The 12,993-nt window shown below is 46.4% G+C and overlaps 1 protein-coding gene across 3 annotated transcripts in view; it reads left to right on the top strand.

Annotated features, from left to right (window-relative positions):
- TANC1 (tetratricopeptide repeat, ankyrin repeat and coiled-coil containing 1) overlaps positions 1-12,993 on the top strand; it is a 262,094-nt gene that overhangs the window by 223,730 nt on the left and 25,371 nt on the right. For all 3 annotated transcript variants that reach the window (XM_056110165.1, XM_056110166.1, XM_056110167.1), the window contains 3 exons: positions 4,394-4,630; positions 6,729-6,914; positions 9,408-9,486. In XM_056110165.1, coding sequence (XP_055966140.1) covers positions 4,394-4,630; positions 6,729-6,914; positions 9,408-9,486 — 502 coding nt within the window. The remainder of the gene's footprint in view (positions 1-4,393; positions 4,631-6,728; positions 6,915-9,407; positions 9,487-12,993) is intronic.

Raw genomic sequence — 12,993 nt, forward strand, 5'->3', positions numbered from 1 at the left:
GCATGCCTGTGTGGGGTACACTCCACACCTTCAATATTCACAGTGAGCTGGAGAAATGCAAGAGCAACTTTCTTTCCAGAAGAGGATGTTGAGGCTGAGGATGCTCGGTGGCCTATTCCAGATCTCCCTGGCGCAGAGTGAGCCCACACTCCGCAGGCTCGCTTGTCACCTGATGTGTTTACAGTCCTGGCTGCCAGCAGGAGCCACCTGGGAGCTGGCGGGGGCCCTGGCCAAGTCAGAATCTCCCAGGGTGGGGCTCAGGCACTGGAAACTTGTAGACTCCCAGGTGGTTTCAGGGTTTGCGGCGGATAAGTGCTAGAGGTGAGTGGAAGATTCACAAACTGATTGGGGGTTAAGTGGTAAAACAAACAAACCAACTGCAGCCTAGTCCCTGCGAAGGAAATGTTTTCCCCAAGAAGCAGGTGAAGTGTGAATTGATGAGGAACATCTATAGGAAAGTTCTGTCCCTATGCATGTCCTTCCAGGTCTTGGAAGGTTTTTAGCAAGCTATGACTGAAAGTATGCCTCTCAGCCTCGTTGGCAGAGAGTAGCAGGTCGAATAAATTGGCATACTGTTTCTTTAAAGGCTGCATGGAGCACAGAGAAGTTGGGTAATTTTCTGAAATCACACAGTAAGTTAGTTAAGAGACTGATTGAGGACATCAGCATCTTGTTCTCTGAGGTTCAGTTATCTCAAGAAGGCTGGAGCAGTACAGTGGGTAGGGCATTCTACCTTGCATGCTGCAGACCTGGGTTCAATCATCGGCACCCCATATGGTCCCCTGAGCACCACCAGAAGTAATTGAGTGCAGACCCAGGAGTAACCCCTCTGAGTATCACCAAGTGTGAACTCAAAAAGACAAAATGATGATGGAGGGAGGAAGATATCCAGCATGTTCCTGCCTGTCCTGGGGTGATCAGATTTGGACGCATCCTTCAGGGACATTATGTGGAAAGCTGTCAGGATTTTCCTCTAAGAAAATCCTCTAAGAAAATTTTCCAAAGCCTTAATAAATCTCTCAAGAATTTTAGCAGGTTTGGGGCCAGAGAGATAGTACAGTACGTTGGACATTTGCCTTGCACATGACCAACCTGGATTTGATCCTGAAATTCCAAATGGTCCCCTGAGCACCTCCAGGAATAATTCTTGAGTGCAGATCTGGGAGTCAGCCCTGTGTATTGCCAGGTATGACCCAAAAACAACAAAAACAACAACAACAGAACTCAAGAATTTTACCAGCATTATCCTTGTCTTAAGAACACTTGCTTCCTGGGGCCAGAGCAACAGTACAGTGGGTAGGGCATTTGCCTTGCACACGGCAGACCCTGCTTTGATGACTGGCATCCCATATAGTCCCGAGAACTACCAGAAGTAATTGAGTGCAGACTCAGGAGTAGCTCCTCTAAGCTTCACCATGTATGACCCCAAAAAGACCAGAAAAAAAAACCTCTCACTTTTGTCTAGCACTTAACAGCTTTTATTTCTTGAGTTGTGGTGAGTCTTGTGTTGTGGTAAGGAGGACGCCTGTGTTCACTGTGGGGCCGATGAGCGGAGCTGAGGTGGTGGTGTGCCAAGCACCCATATGGAGTCCTTGCACATCGCCACCTTCCCTCATCTTTCCCTCCATGTGTTTTCTACCTTCCCATTCTGCCCAGCTGGTTGGCGGCAGGGGACAAGAGACTGACTTGCTACTGATATAGCTGAGAACTTAAGGGCCCTTTCTTGAACTCCCCTCCTCCCTTTAAGGTTGGGGTTTTGTGGACACATCTAGAGAGGCTCAGTGCATATTGTTGTCTCTGAGCTCAGGGGTCACAACTGGTAGGGTTCTGGGGACCATATGTGGACTGAGCCAGATTGAGCCGAGGGTAGGTGTAAGCCAGGTCTTGCCTGCTCGCTCTACTGTCTCTCAGACCCCCTTCCCTGAGGCACTTGTGCATGATCTGGCCTGCCTTGCGGTCAGTGAGGGTTAGTAAAAGGGGCACGAGCTGACATATGGGCTGGCCCTGCCATGTAGGCTGTTTGACTGTGGCACTCCTGGGTCTGCTGCCGTGAGCTAAGTCAGACAGGAGTGTGTGGAGGGCCAGGGAGCTCTGGGGCTAGAGTTATGTGTGGATCCTGTGGTGGCATGGAGTGTGAGGGTTCTGGGTACAGTGGGGGCTGCTCTCTGGTGATCGGGCATTGGAGCAGAGACTCACAGGAGTGATCTCACTGTCTGCGTAAGAACAGGGCCTTCTTCACAGGAGGAACCAGATGGGGAAGACCAGAAGACCAGAACCTGCCTATGTCTGTGAGGGACAGGCCTGAGACTCAGCAAGGCTGCCATGGAGAGGCACTAGGAGAGGAGGCCCGAGTGGGAGTCGATGCTGGGTCCTATGTGTTGACCTGCTTGGTTCGGCCGGTTCCTTGCATGCTGCCTCGGGGGCTCTGACACAACTCACCACCTGCCAGCAGCATTTCTCTCATCTGTAACTTTCCCGTCAGCTGCTCTGCACTCCTGTCACTGCAGCACCTTCAGCCTTGAACAGAGACTTGTCTTCCTTTCCCGTCTTCTAATGATCCCCACTCTAGTCTAATCCATGACAGTCTCTCCTGGTTTTCACACCTCATGAGTGGGCAGCTTGCGATCTGGGGGCGTGATTGATGGGTAGGATGAGCTAAGGGAGCTCTGGGGATAAATGCAGTGAGCTTTGTAATGGGTGTTAAAGAAATGGCACTTAGAATAATCGGGAGCTTTGAAGACCTAGTTTAAAATATTCTGTGATTTTTATCTTAACATTTGTAGGTAACACTTTTTGCTCTTATTTTTTATTTTTTATTTTTTTTGCTTTGAACCAGGGAGTTCCGGGCTGGCGGGAGAGTAGTGTTTATTTAGTAAGAAGAAATGAAGGTGACTTTACAGGAGGCTGGCACTGCTCAGTCCCAGGGCTTGGGAATGTTCTCCTGATTCTGCTTTTCCTTTTAGGTGCTGCACCTCCCTGTCAGAAAATAGAGCATCTGTGTTTGCTTTCACCTTTGTTTTCTCACTGTTAATTAATCCCCTGGTGGTCATCTTATGGCCAGAAGAGTGAGTTGCCTTTTGGTATTTGAACAGTGATTTCATTTCTCCAAGGCTCTCTCTGAGACCCACAGCATGCGTGTCCAGGAGGAGCTCAGCAGACCTTCATGTTCTTAGGCCCAGCCCAGACAGACCAGACACTCAGGGGCATGAGCACGGCCTGGACAGGCTTTGGAACATTATATGACTGAAACCCAATCATGGGCAACTTTTTTTTAAAAGAAGAAATTATTTAAAAAAGAAAATGTAATATACCCAGCTTAATTTTTTATTACAGATGCAAAAATCCATAATAATAGCATGTATACCTGATTGTTCATCTCCAGAAGTTTTTCATCTTTCCTAGCTAAAATTCTCTATCCATCTAGCAGCTTTCATGCCCCCCCTCCATGCTACCTCCTTACAGCTTTGATCCAGTATTCTGTTTTCTGTTTCTATGAACTTGACCACTCTACTTACCTCATGGTTGTATTATAAATACCTGACTTCTTATAACTGCCTTACTTCACTCAGCAAATTGTCCTCAAGATTCATTCATATTTGTATGGGGCAGGGTTTCCTTTCATTTAAAGACTGAATATCATTTCGTTGTAAGAGGCTACCACATTTTCTCATACACCTCTTATCCATGGTTCCAGTTAGCTTCTGTCATCCACCATCCAGGAATATTATTCATATGAGAGACCATATTCATAGGATTTTTTTTCTTTTTGGGTCATACCCGGAGATGCACAGGGGTTACTCCTGGCTCATGCACTCAGGAACTACTCCTGGTGGTGCTCAGGGGACCATACATATGAGATGCTGGGAATCAAACCCAGCTGCGTCCAAGGCAAACGCTGTACCCAATGTACTATCACTCCAGCCCTGATATTCACAGGACTTTAAGCAGTATTTTCTAGTGGTTTTTCTGTTGTTGTTGTTTTTACTGTTCATATTACTTTCTTTCAAGGAAATGATCTTAGGTATAGATATGTATAACAAAAAGCTATAGTTTTGGGTAATAGGAGTTCAGAAGTGTCCTGGGATCTTGGAGCTTATCTTCTAAGGATAAACAAGGACTAGATTAGATCCTAAAGTGGGATGACATGTTTTGAGAAGCCCCAGTACCATGGGATTTATTGGTTGGTTTGTTTTGGTAGCAGCTGTACCCGTTGACATGCCTGTCACCAAGAATGTGTATCCTGAGAACATACCTAGGTGATGCTTCTCTGCACCCAGGTTTGAGTGTCAGTAGATTAACATGGTCCATAAATCAAGGATACTGCCCTTCACATATGCTGTCATGACTGAGACCTGTGTGGGAAATTAATATCATTGGGGACATTGTCCAACAGGTGAGCCGTCTCCTCATCTTGGGAGGTGCCAATGTGAACTACAGGACAGAAGTGTTAAACAATGCCCCTATCCTGTGTGTCCAGTCCCACCTTGGCCACGAGGAAGTCATCACTCTGCTCCTGGAATTTGGTGCCTGCCTGGATGGAATGTCAGAGAATGGCATGACTGCCCTGTGCTATGCGGCAGCTGCCGGCCACATGAAGCTGGTGTGTCTCTTGGCCAAGAAGGGGGCCAAGGTAAGGTGGCATCTCTGCTGGTGGGGGAAGGGGCCGTGATGGTGGGAGGGAGAACATTTTAATCTCCTTGTTAGAACTGCCTGCTGGGCCAGTCTTCATTCTGGTCCTGCCTTATCCGGTTGAGATGAACAGAAATTCATGCAGAAATAAGCTTCAGGCTCTGCTTGATGCCTTCCCCTAGAGGAAGGCCCTGGATTTTGTTCATAAGTTCTTTCTCTGTGTTGCACCCCAAGTGGAACAGGACCCCAGAGACATTCTGAGGATCAGGCACATTTAGAGCCATCCTTAAAAAAATTCCTATAGAGGGCTGGAGTGATAGTACAGCGGGTAGGGCATTTGCCTTGCACACAGGCAACCCAGGTTCGATTCCCAGCATCCCATATGGTTCCCCGAGCACTGCCTGGAGTAATTCCTGAGTGCAGAGCCAGGAGTAACCCCTATGCATTGCTGGATCTGACTCAAAAACCAAAAAAGCAAAAAAAAAAAAAACTCTATAGATGCATCCTAGAATTTAACAGGACCAGATGAAAGCATTTTAAATATTTAATATCCCCCCCAACCCCCAAACACACACTTCACTTAATGCCTTATTTTAAAACACAGTAATTGAGTTCTGAGGCACTTAAAAGTCATGTGCTTGCACTTGGGGCTGTAGGCACTCTACAGCTGGGGTTCCCTATGTCTCCCCCTGCCAATCTCTTAACATTGAGCAAGTCAAGTCATTCAGCTTGTCTGAAAAGTGAATATAGCAGTCATAACTACCATGAGGCTATTGTTTGAGAATTAAAGATAACTTTAATATGGGGGTTAGAGAGATAGTAAAGCAGTTCCTTTGCATAGGCCTGACCCAGATTTGATCCCCCGCATCCCATATGGTCCCCCGAGCCCCACCAGAAATTGTTTCTGAGGGCAGAGCCAGGAATAAACCCTGAGCATCGCCAAAACCAAATATATGTGTGTGTGTGTGTGTGTGTGTGTGTGTGTGTGTGTGTGTGTGTGTGTGTATTTTTAAATTAAAACTTTAGTGGGAAGTAACTTTATGAGTAAAATGTTCTGGAACTAGCAATGCTAGTAAACTACATGAGTTCACAGAAAACTCTTCAGTTTGATGCTTTCCTTTGAGATAAGAGACCCATGCTTTTGAATAACAATAGAATTAAGACAGTGCCTGAGTTAGGTGATTGAAAGTTTAACAAAAGACATTTATTAGTAACTATGGGAAACTTTTGGCTTTTTTTTTCTCCTCAAAATGCATTTGTGGCATGTAAGTCATCCATAGGGACGTGACTGCATGTCATTACACCTCCACTGCCACACACAGACTGTGGCTCAGCCTGTTCCAAGCCAGCCCTGGTTGCTGAGAGGGACGCAGGAGGGCCAGGGTCTCCCAGGCAGCTCTTGGAAAGCTCTGCAGCTGAGGAGCAGAGTGTCTCTAGAAGTTTCCAGATGAGACTGGACCCTAAGCTGGACCCAGTGTTTTCTAGGTAACACCAGGGACCATGTCTGCTGTGTCTTGGACCGTTGGAGGTCCGTAGCACGCCGACTGCTCCCTTGGTGGCTTGCTGGCCTCCTGGCTCTGTGGCCGGACTGACCAGGTTGAGTTGTCCCAGGTGAGACGCGGTTTAGTAGCCCTTCCTGGCCACCCTTGTTCTGCATTTTCCAGAGGAACTCCCTCTCAGAGGCTCCCGTGGCTCAGGAACTATTATTCCCCACAAAACACAGTTTGTCACAGCGTATTTAGATTTTGCCCTGGAGATTGAAGACTGTCAGAGGTTTTTGTTGATGCTCTCACACCTGCTCCTCAGAGACCTCACATCTCCAAGTAGTTTGCCAGAGAGATTTAGGGAGCAAGGAAGGAGTCCTCACTGGGAGTTCAGCTGAGAGTTCCCAGTTGCACCCCAAGATCTGGACTGTGCAGTCCATATGACAAGTTTTTCACGTGGCCGTTTCGTGCTCTCCAGAGGAGCTGGAGCGTGAGCCTCATGGGAATCAGCAGTGGGATAAGGGATGGGGTGGGAGTTGGGGGAGGGGTGGGGGGCTCCTGCTTTCTTGAGAAGGGTGGGCTGCTTTGTGACCCTCCCCCACTCTCACCCTGCAGGTAGACCACTTGGATAAGAAAGGCCAGTGTGCACTGGTGCACAGTGCCCTGAGAGGCCATGGTGACATTCTCCGTTACCTGCTGGCCTGCGACTGGTCCACAGGCCCTCCCCAGCCAGGCACATCTCGGAAGAGCCAAGCCCTGCAGCAGGCCCTGACAGCAGCTGCCAGCATGGGCCACAGCTCGGTAAGTGGGGGCTGCTTGGGCTCCTCTAGGAGCTGGAGGGTCGAGGGGTCAGAGTTACTAGCTTGAGCTGCACCAGAGGCATCAAAATAAGGTTTAAAGACTTTGTTGGATCCTTCATTGGCATCACACCTCTCCCACAAGTAATGATGAGCACTATCTCAAGTGCCACTCCACCATGTGGAGCTGTCTGCTGCATGTACTCTCTCTCTGTCTCAGTCTCTCTCTCTGTCTTTCTCACTCTCTCCCCCTGTTTCCCTCCTTTTCCTCTTTCCTTTGTACTCTCTCGTACTCTCTCTAGTTCTCTCTCTCTCTTGCACTCTCTCTAAACCTGCTGCCTTTTTTCTCTCTCTCTCTCTTTGATTAATTCTTTTGTCCTGCAGTCTTTAAAAATAATCCTATGGAATCCTAGTTCTAAAATTGTCCCAAGTATCTGAAGGAGTTTTAAAAATAGAACCTCATTGCCCCCGTAGCATGTAAGAATGCTTGTCATTTGCATTTCCTGCTCTGAAGAAAAACTTCACACAGTAATTAAATAGAGCGCTTACTTCTGGAAGATGTCAGTATTCTTTAGCTTGAAGATTTAATTGTCATCTCCTGACCTGAGTGTCTGTGAATTTAGTAACATTTATCTGCTCCCTTCCATGTATTTCTCACTCCATATTATTACCTCTAAGCAATTAGAGTTGTCCATGTTAAATAAGATTCTTTCTTACTTAGATTGAAAGGAAATTTGGGTGCAGAGCTGGCTGGCTGACTCTGGGCATTAAAAATACAAGAGTAGGGGTGCAGAAGCAATAGTATAGCAAGTAGAGTGTTTGCCTTGCACGCAACTGATCCTCAGTACCCCAAACCCTACCAGGAGTGACCCCTGAGAGCAGAGCCAGAAATAAGCCCTGACAACACTGGGTGTGGGCCCCAAGCAAACAACAAAAACCAGAGTAGAGACCACAGAAGAGATTATACAGCAGGTAGGGCACTTGCCTTGCATGCAGCTGACCCAGGTCTAATCCCTGGCACCCCAAATCAGGCAGAAGTAATCCTTGAGTGCAGAGCCAAAAGGAATCCCTGAGCACCACTGGCTGTGGCCCAGAAACAAAGAAAAGCACACAAGAGTACATAGAATGTGTGCACAATTCTGGCTGATTGGGAGCATACGAAATATCAAAAGCACAAATAGGATTGTAACCAACACAATATAGTATAGCAGTTTGAGAATACAGCTGTCTTCTATTAAGACAGACCTAAGGAAAGGTTGTCAGAAATATGAAACTATGCCAGCCAATTTTCCTATATTCTTGTCTTTTAAAAATTTCTTTCATAAAGATTTTTAAAATGAATTTATTTCTGTTACTTGAATATAAAACTAGACATACCTATTTTTAATATTCCTGTACACAATTACACAGTGTGTTAAGATACATACCTGAAAATGTAAATGGTTTTAAACTGTTTCCCATGCCTAAGTGCGTCCAGACTTTGAAAATCATCATCGCAAATGCAGTGCCCTTTTCCTGAACCCACATTAACCTGCCCAGGTGTAGCTGGTGTAGGTTGCCGTATCACAACTCCAGGGCCCAGCATGTGAACACTGCTGCACTCTCTCTTCTTCTTCCTTAGCCCCGGCTCTGCCTGTTCCTCATTTGAGAACACTTGTGACAGTATCTGAGACACACCTCAGTCATCCAGACTTTTTCCAGAAGCAAATAAAATGTGCACATTTAAAATTTGTAATCACAGCTGCAAATTCCCTCTTTTCGAAAAAGGTCTGTCGCAGGTTTCTGGCACTGGGATGTGGCCCTCTCTGCAGGTCACTTGCTCACTCTACTGGACCCTGGCCTTATCCCGCTCTCCTGTTCCTTCTCCTGCTGAGGGTGAACCCCTGAGCTGCCTCAGGGCAGAACTGCTTCCCTTTCCCCAGAGGCTGGCACTTCTCTCCCGGCCTGGACCCAGACTCCATTGGAAAAAGATCCCTATGGATCCCATATCACCTTGAGCATGGCCAATCTCATCTGGAGAGAGAAGAGTCAGATACCGAGACAATGCTACCAGTTGAAAATTCCTCTGGACAGTACTATCCATTTATTTTATTGGAAAAAATATACATGCAACATCTTATCTTCCTTGTGAAAAAATAGATTCACCCTTTTCTGGTGCTTTCTGCAAAAGCTGCACTCTGTCTGATTCCCATGTCCTTTGTTGATTAGGCTGGCATATTTGGGTCACGTTGGAATTCATTAGAATTCCGAGTACCTAGTAATCCTGAACAGTGTTGCTGAAAAGCACCAGGATTTTTGAAAAAAAAAAAAAATCTCAAAGTGAAAGTGTGAATAGCATATGAATTATGCTTGAAAATGGTTTTCATTATATTTTCTCTCCTTGTGCAGCATGAGATAATCATGGTTAAAAAACAACACCCTCTCTCCTTTGATACATGGATATAATAAGCACATATGGCTATGGGAACTCATTAAATCACCTTGCCACTTCTGACAGGTGGTCCAGTGTTTGCTGGGACTGGAAAAAGAACATGAAATAGATGTCAATGGCACCGACACGCTGTGGGGAGAGACAGGTAATTATGGTTCCGCTGCTTGTAGTCTGGGCTGCTTTCTTGATATTCTCACCCGCATTTTGGCCTAATTGTCTTAAGAATAACTTGGGATGCATGTACCCCAATTGTCATTTTGTCATGAAGCATCCAAAGTTGAGAGCTTTTTAAATTTCCCAAATGACTAGTAAAACTTTTTCCAGTAGCAAATAAAATCAAAATCGTTTTGAGTTGGACTTGCAGTTCCTGTGTGGCTGAGGATTGTCAGCTAGGAATAGCTGAGGGCTGGTGATGATGGTTTCGCCAGGCTTTTGCGCATTGGGCCCACCTGTTCTTGTGTGAAGCAGGGACTTAAGCTCCCGTGTTTACCCAAATTAGAGGTGTTCAGCAAGGAAAATTGTGTACTGCCTTCGTGTTTGTCTAAAACCAGGACCAGGTCAAGAGACCAGGACACTGTGTGCAGGCTACAACCCATCTTACTGGCACAGGATGTGTGCATTTAACTGTAGTGTGTAAGACTGAGAGGGTAAATGAATGTGCGTTTGGGAGTATCTGAGTAGGTTACTGGTTGATGACTTGATTATAGAAGATAATGCCGCTTTGACACTTTTAGTCGACTGGTATTAAGATATAAGAGTTCAGGGACCAGAGAAAACAAGTAAAGGGGATTGCCTTGCATGTGATTTATCCCTGGCACCAGCCTGGTACCCTGCATACTGCCAGTGGTGATCTTTGAGCCAGAGGCACTAGTAAGCCCTGAGTACCACTAGGTATGTGGCCCAGAATCACCCCTAAAAAGAGGGGAGGGTTGGAATTTAAGACTTCACGAATTTTTTTTTAATACGTGTGACCAAATGTTTAATATGCTTGTCCAGACTCTGTTCTGTGTAGGTTTTGCCTTATTTAGTCAAGTGAATCAAGTTATTTTGCCTTTTCATGAAGTTGCAAGTTGATAACTGCTTTGCAGGAGCTTGGTAAAGATAAGGCTGTCTTGCCCAATCATACCCAGTCTGAATTCTCTGAATTCTAGTCCCTTCCTCTCTGGGGTGTGTGCCCAGTGCCTCCTGGGAAGGGGGAGGTGAGGGGTTCCCTCCACATTCGTTGCTCAGCAGTCATCCAGACACCAGCTGGGGTTCTTCAACTCAGCCCAGTCCTGATATTGTCTACCTGGAGAGCATGTGGAATTCCAGGGATCAGAGGTGCCACCGGACAATTCGGATGCCAGTCCCAGTCCAGGTCACTTGAATAGCTGACCAGCTAGCTACAAATCAGAGGTTCCCATATCCTTCTCTTAAGTCTCAGTTAATTTGCTAAACTGATCAGAGAGCCCAGGGAATGTATTTACTTACTAAATTGTCATTTTATTGCAAAGACTATTAAAGAATATCAACACCTGGTTCAAAAGGTCAGGTCTTGGACAAAGGAACTCCTCGTGTTCAGCAGAGTGACCCATACATATGTCATCACTCCTCTCTGTGAAAGCTTTTCCAGACCAGAGTTCTTTGGGTTTTTAAGGAGACTTCAGTGTATGAGAATGACTGATTAACTCATTAATGTTGACCACTGGCAACTAAGTTATAGTCCATAGAAGCTTTTCTCCCTGGAGGGAAGTCTTACCCTCTCATCACAAGGTAGTTCTTTTGGCCACTAGGACTTCCTTAAGTGGTCCACCACCACCACCACCACCAAAGTCCCTTATCAACATAACAGAAGATGTCTTTATCACACTTGAAAAACTCTGGGGAATCTGGGAGTTCTGTAACAGAAACTGGGCTATAGGCCAGTGGTTTTTTTATTATGAATTTCAGTATCACAGTTTGGTCTAAGATGAACCCAGGACTATATTTTCTTAACAGATACCCTAGGGTATTTCAAGAAAGTCACTCTGAGGAACTTTCTGAAGGCCTCCTGGTATAGGTACCATGACGAAGGTGGAATCAAGTCTCTGGTATCAAAAGTGGCATTGAGAGCTGCGTGTGAGGGCACTGTTGAGTACTCACTTTGGTCTCCTATGACCAAATCTGAATCTTGGCATCTGCTCTCTTGAGAGTCTGCTAAGTCAGTGGCTAAGGAGACAAGAATCAAGAAACAGTTCTTACCTTCCTCTGCATGGGTTAGGAGTTTCAAAGACTTTAAAATTTAAACCAGGAAGAAATTATGCACTGTTTCTCAAACTTTGAGGCTGCTGCCTCACTTATATGTCAAAACAACAACAAACAAAAAAAGCAAAAAACACCTCTCATGCCTTTGGGTACTTTCTAGGTTCCTTCAAAAATGACCGCCAATGTTACTGCGTCAGAATCTCCTACTTTATAGGACAGTGGTCGTCAGAAATTCTGAAATTCTTCCAAAGTTTCAGATGAGAGAGTACCTGCACTAGCCGGGTTTGCACACAAATGTGTTCTAAATTGTCTGAACTGTAGGTTTGTGTGTGGGGGTTCACATCTCCCTACCCCCACCCCCATCACTGATGGTGTGGTCTCGGGTCAGCTGGAGGCCTTGTCGCACCAGCCACTAGCCAGTGTGGGCTGTGTTCCCCTGTGCTCTATTTCACTTGCCAGGGACACACCCCCTCCTCCCCAACAAGCAATTGTTTTGCTTCCTGGCTTTCTTAGTCCTAGTTCCAGGGTGTGGTCAATGGTGCTTTGTGCTTAAAACTCTCTGGAAAGGAGCTTATTTAGCAGGGTGTGGGAAGATGATGGAACTACAGGAAGCTCTGTATGCATAATGGCCTCATTATTCCTCTCTCCCCTACCCTTGTATCACTCTATGCCAGGCTCAGTATAGCGCTGGCTACAAAGAGCTCAACTGTACTGTATACCAGCTGATGGGTTACCAAGCTGAGCCTGGGTTGTCAGTTTCTCGCTCACCCGCCTGTCTTTGAAGGACTTGTTTTCATACAGTTACACTGTCTAACATAGCTACCAGCCATACCTTCTCTGGCAACCACATTGCAAAAGTTGGGGGTGTTAGATTTATGAAAGGAAGTTCTGCTATGCCTCCCTGCCAGGAGAGACCTTTGCAATGCCAGAGTAGTGTTTTCCTGTGGTTTCCATGCTTTTGGCTGATTGGAAGTGCAAGGCACTGCGAACAGCAGGCAGACACTTTTGTATTTGGAACTCCCTGCATCACTCTGTCACCCTAGGGTACAATGGAACGGAGGCACAGTCCTGTGCCCTGGGCATCTTACAGAATCAGTAAAGGTTGCCACAAGAAGGGGGTATTTTGGTGTGAGAATGGGGCGGGGGCCGGGGGGAGGGTGGAGACCAGGAAGTATATGAACTTGACCTAAAATGATTACCTTGTGTCATCACAGTAAGCACACTGCTTTGTGGAATGGGCAGACTAGCCTGTTGCTTTGGGACAGCTTCACTTCTGCCTGTCCAGGTGAGGCCATGGCAAGCTGCTTACACTATGGTTAGAATTCGCGCTCCTCTTGGGCCGCTGAGATAGAAGCAAGAGCAGAACCTGAATCCCTAATCTGTGACATTCCACTCGCCAGGGGAAAGTGGGGATCACAGAGAAGGGAAG

This window comes from Sorex fumeus, unplaced genomic scaffold (genome assembly GCF_029834395.1).
Source record: "Sorex fumeus unplaced genomic scaffold, SorFum_2.1 ptg000009l, whole genome shotgun sequence".
NCBI classification, from domain to species: Eukaryota; Metazoa; Chordata; class Mammalia; order Eulipotyphla; family Soricidae; genus Sorex; species Sorex fumeus.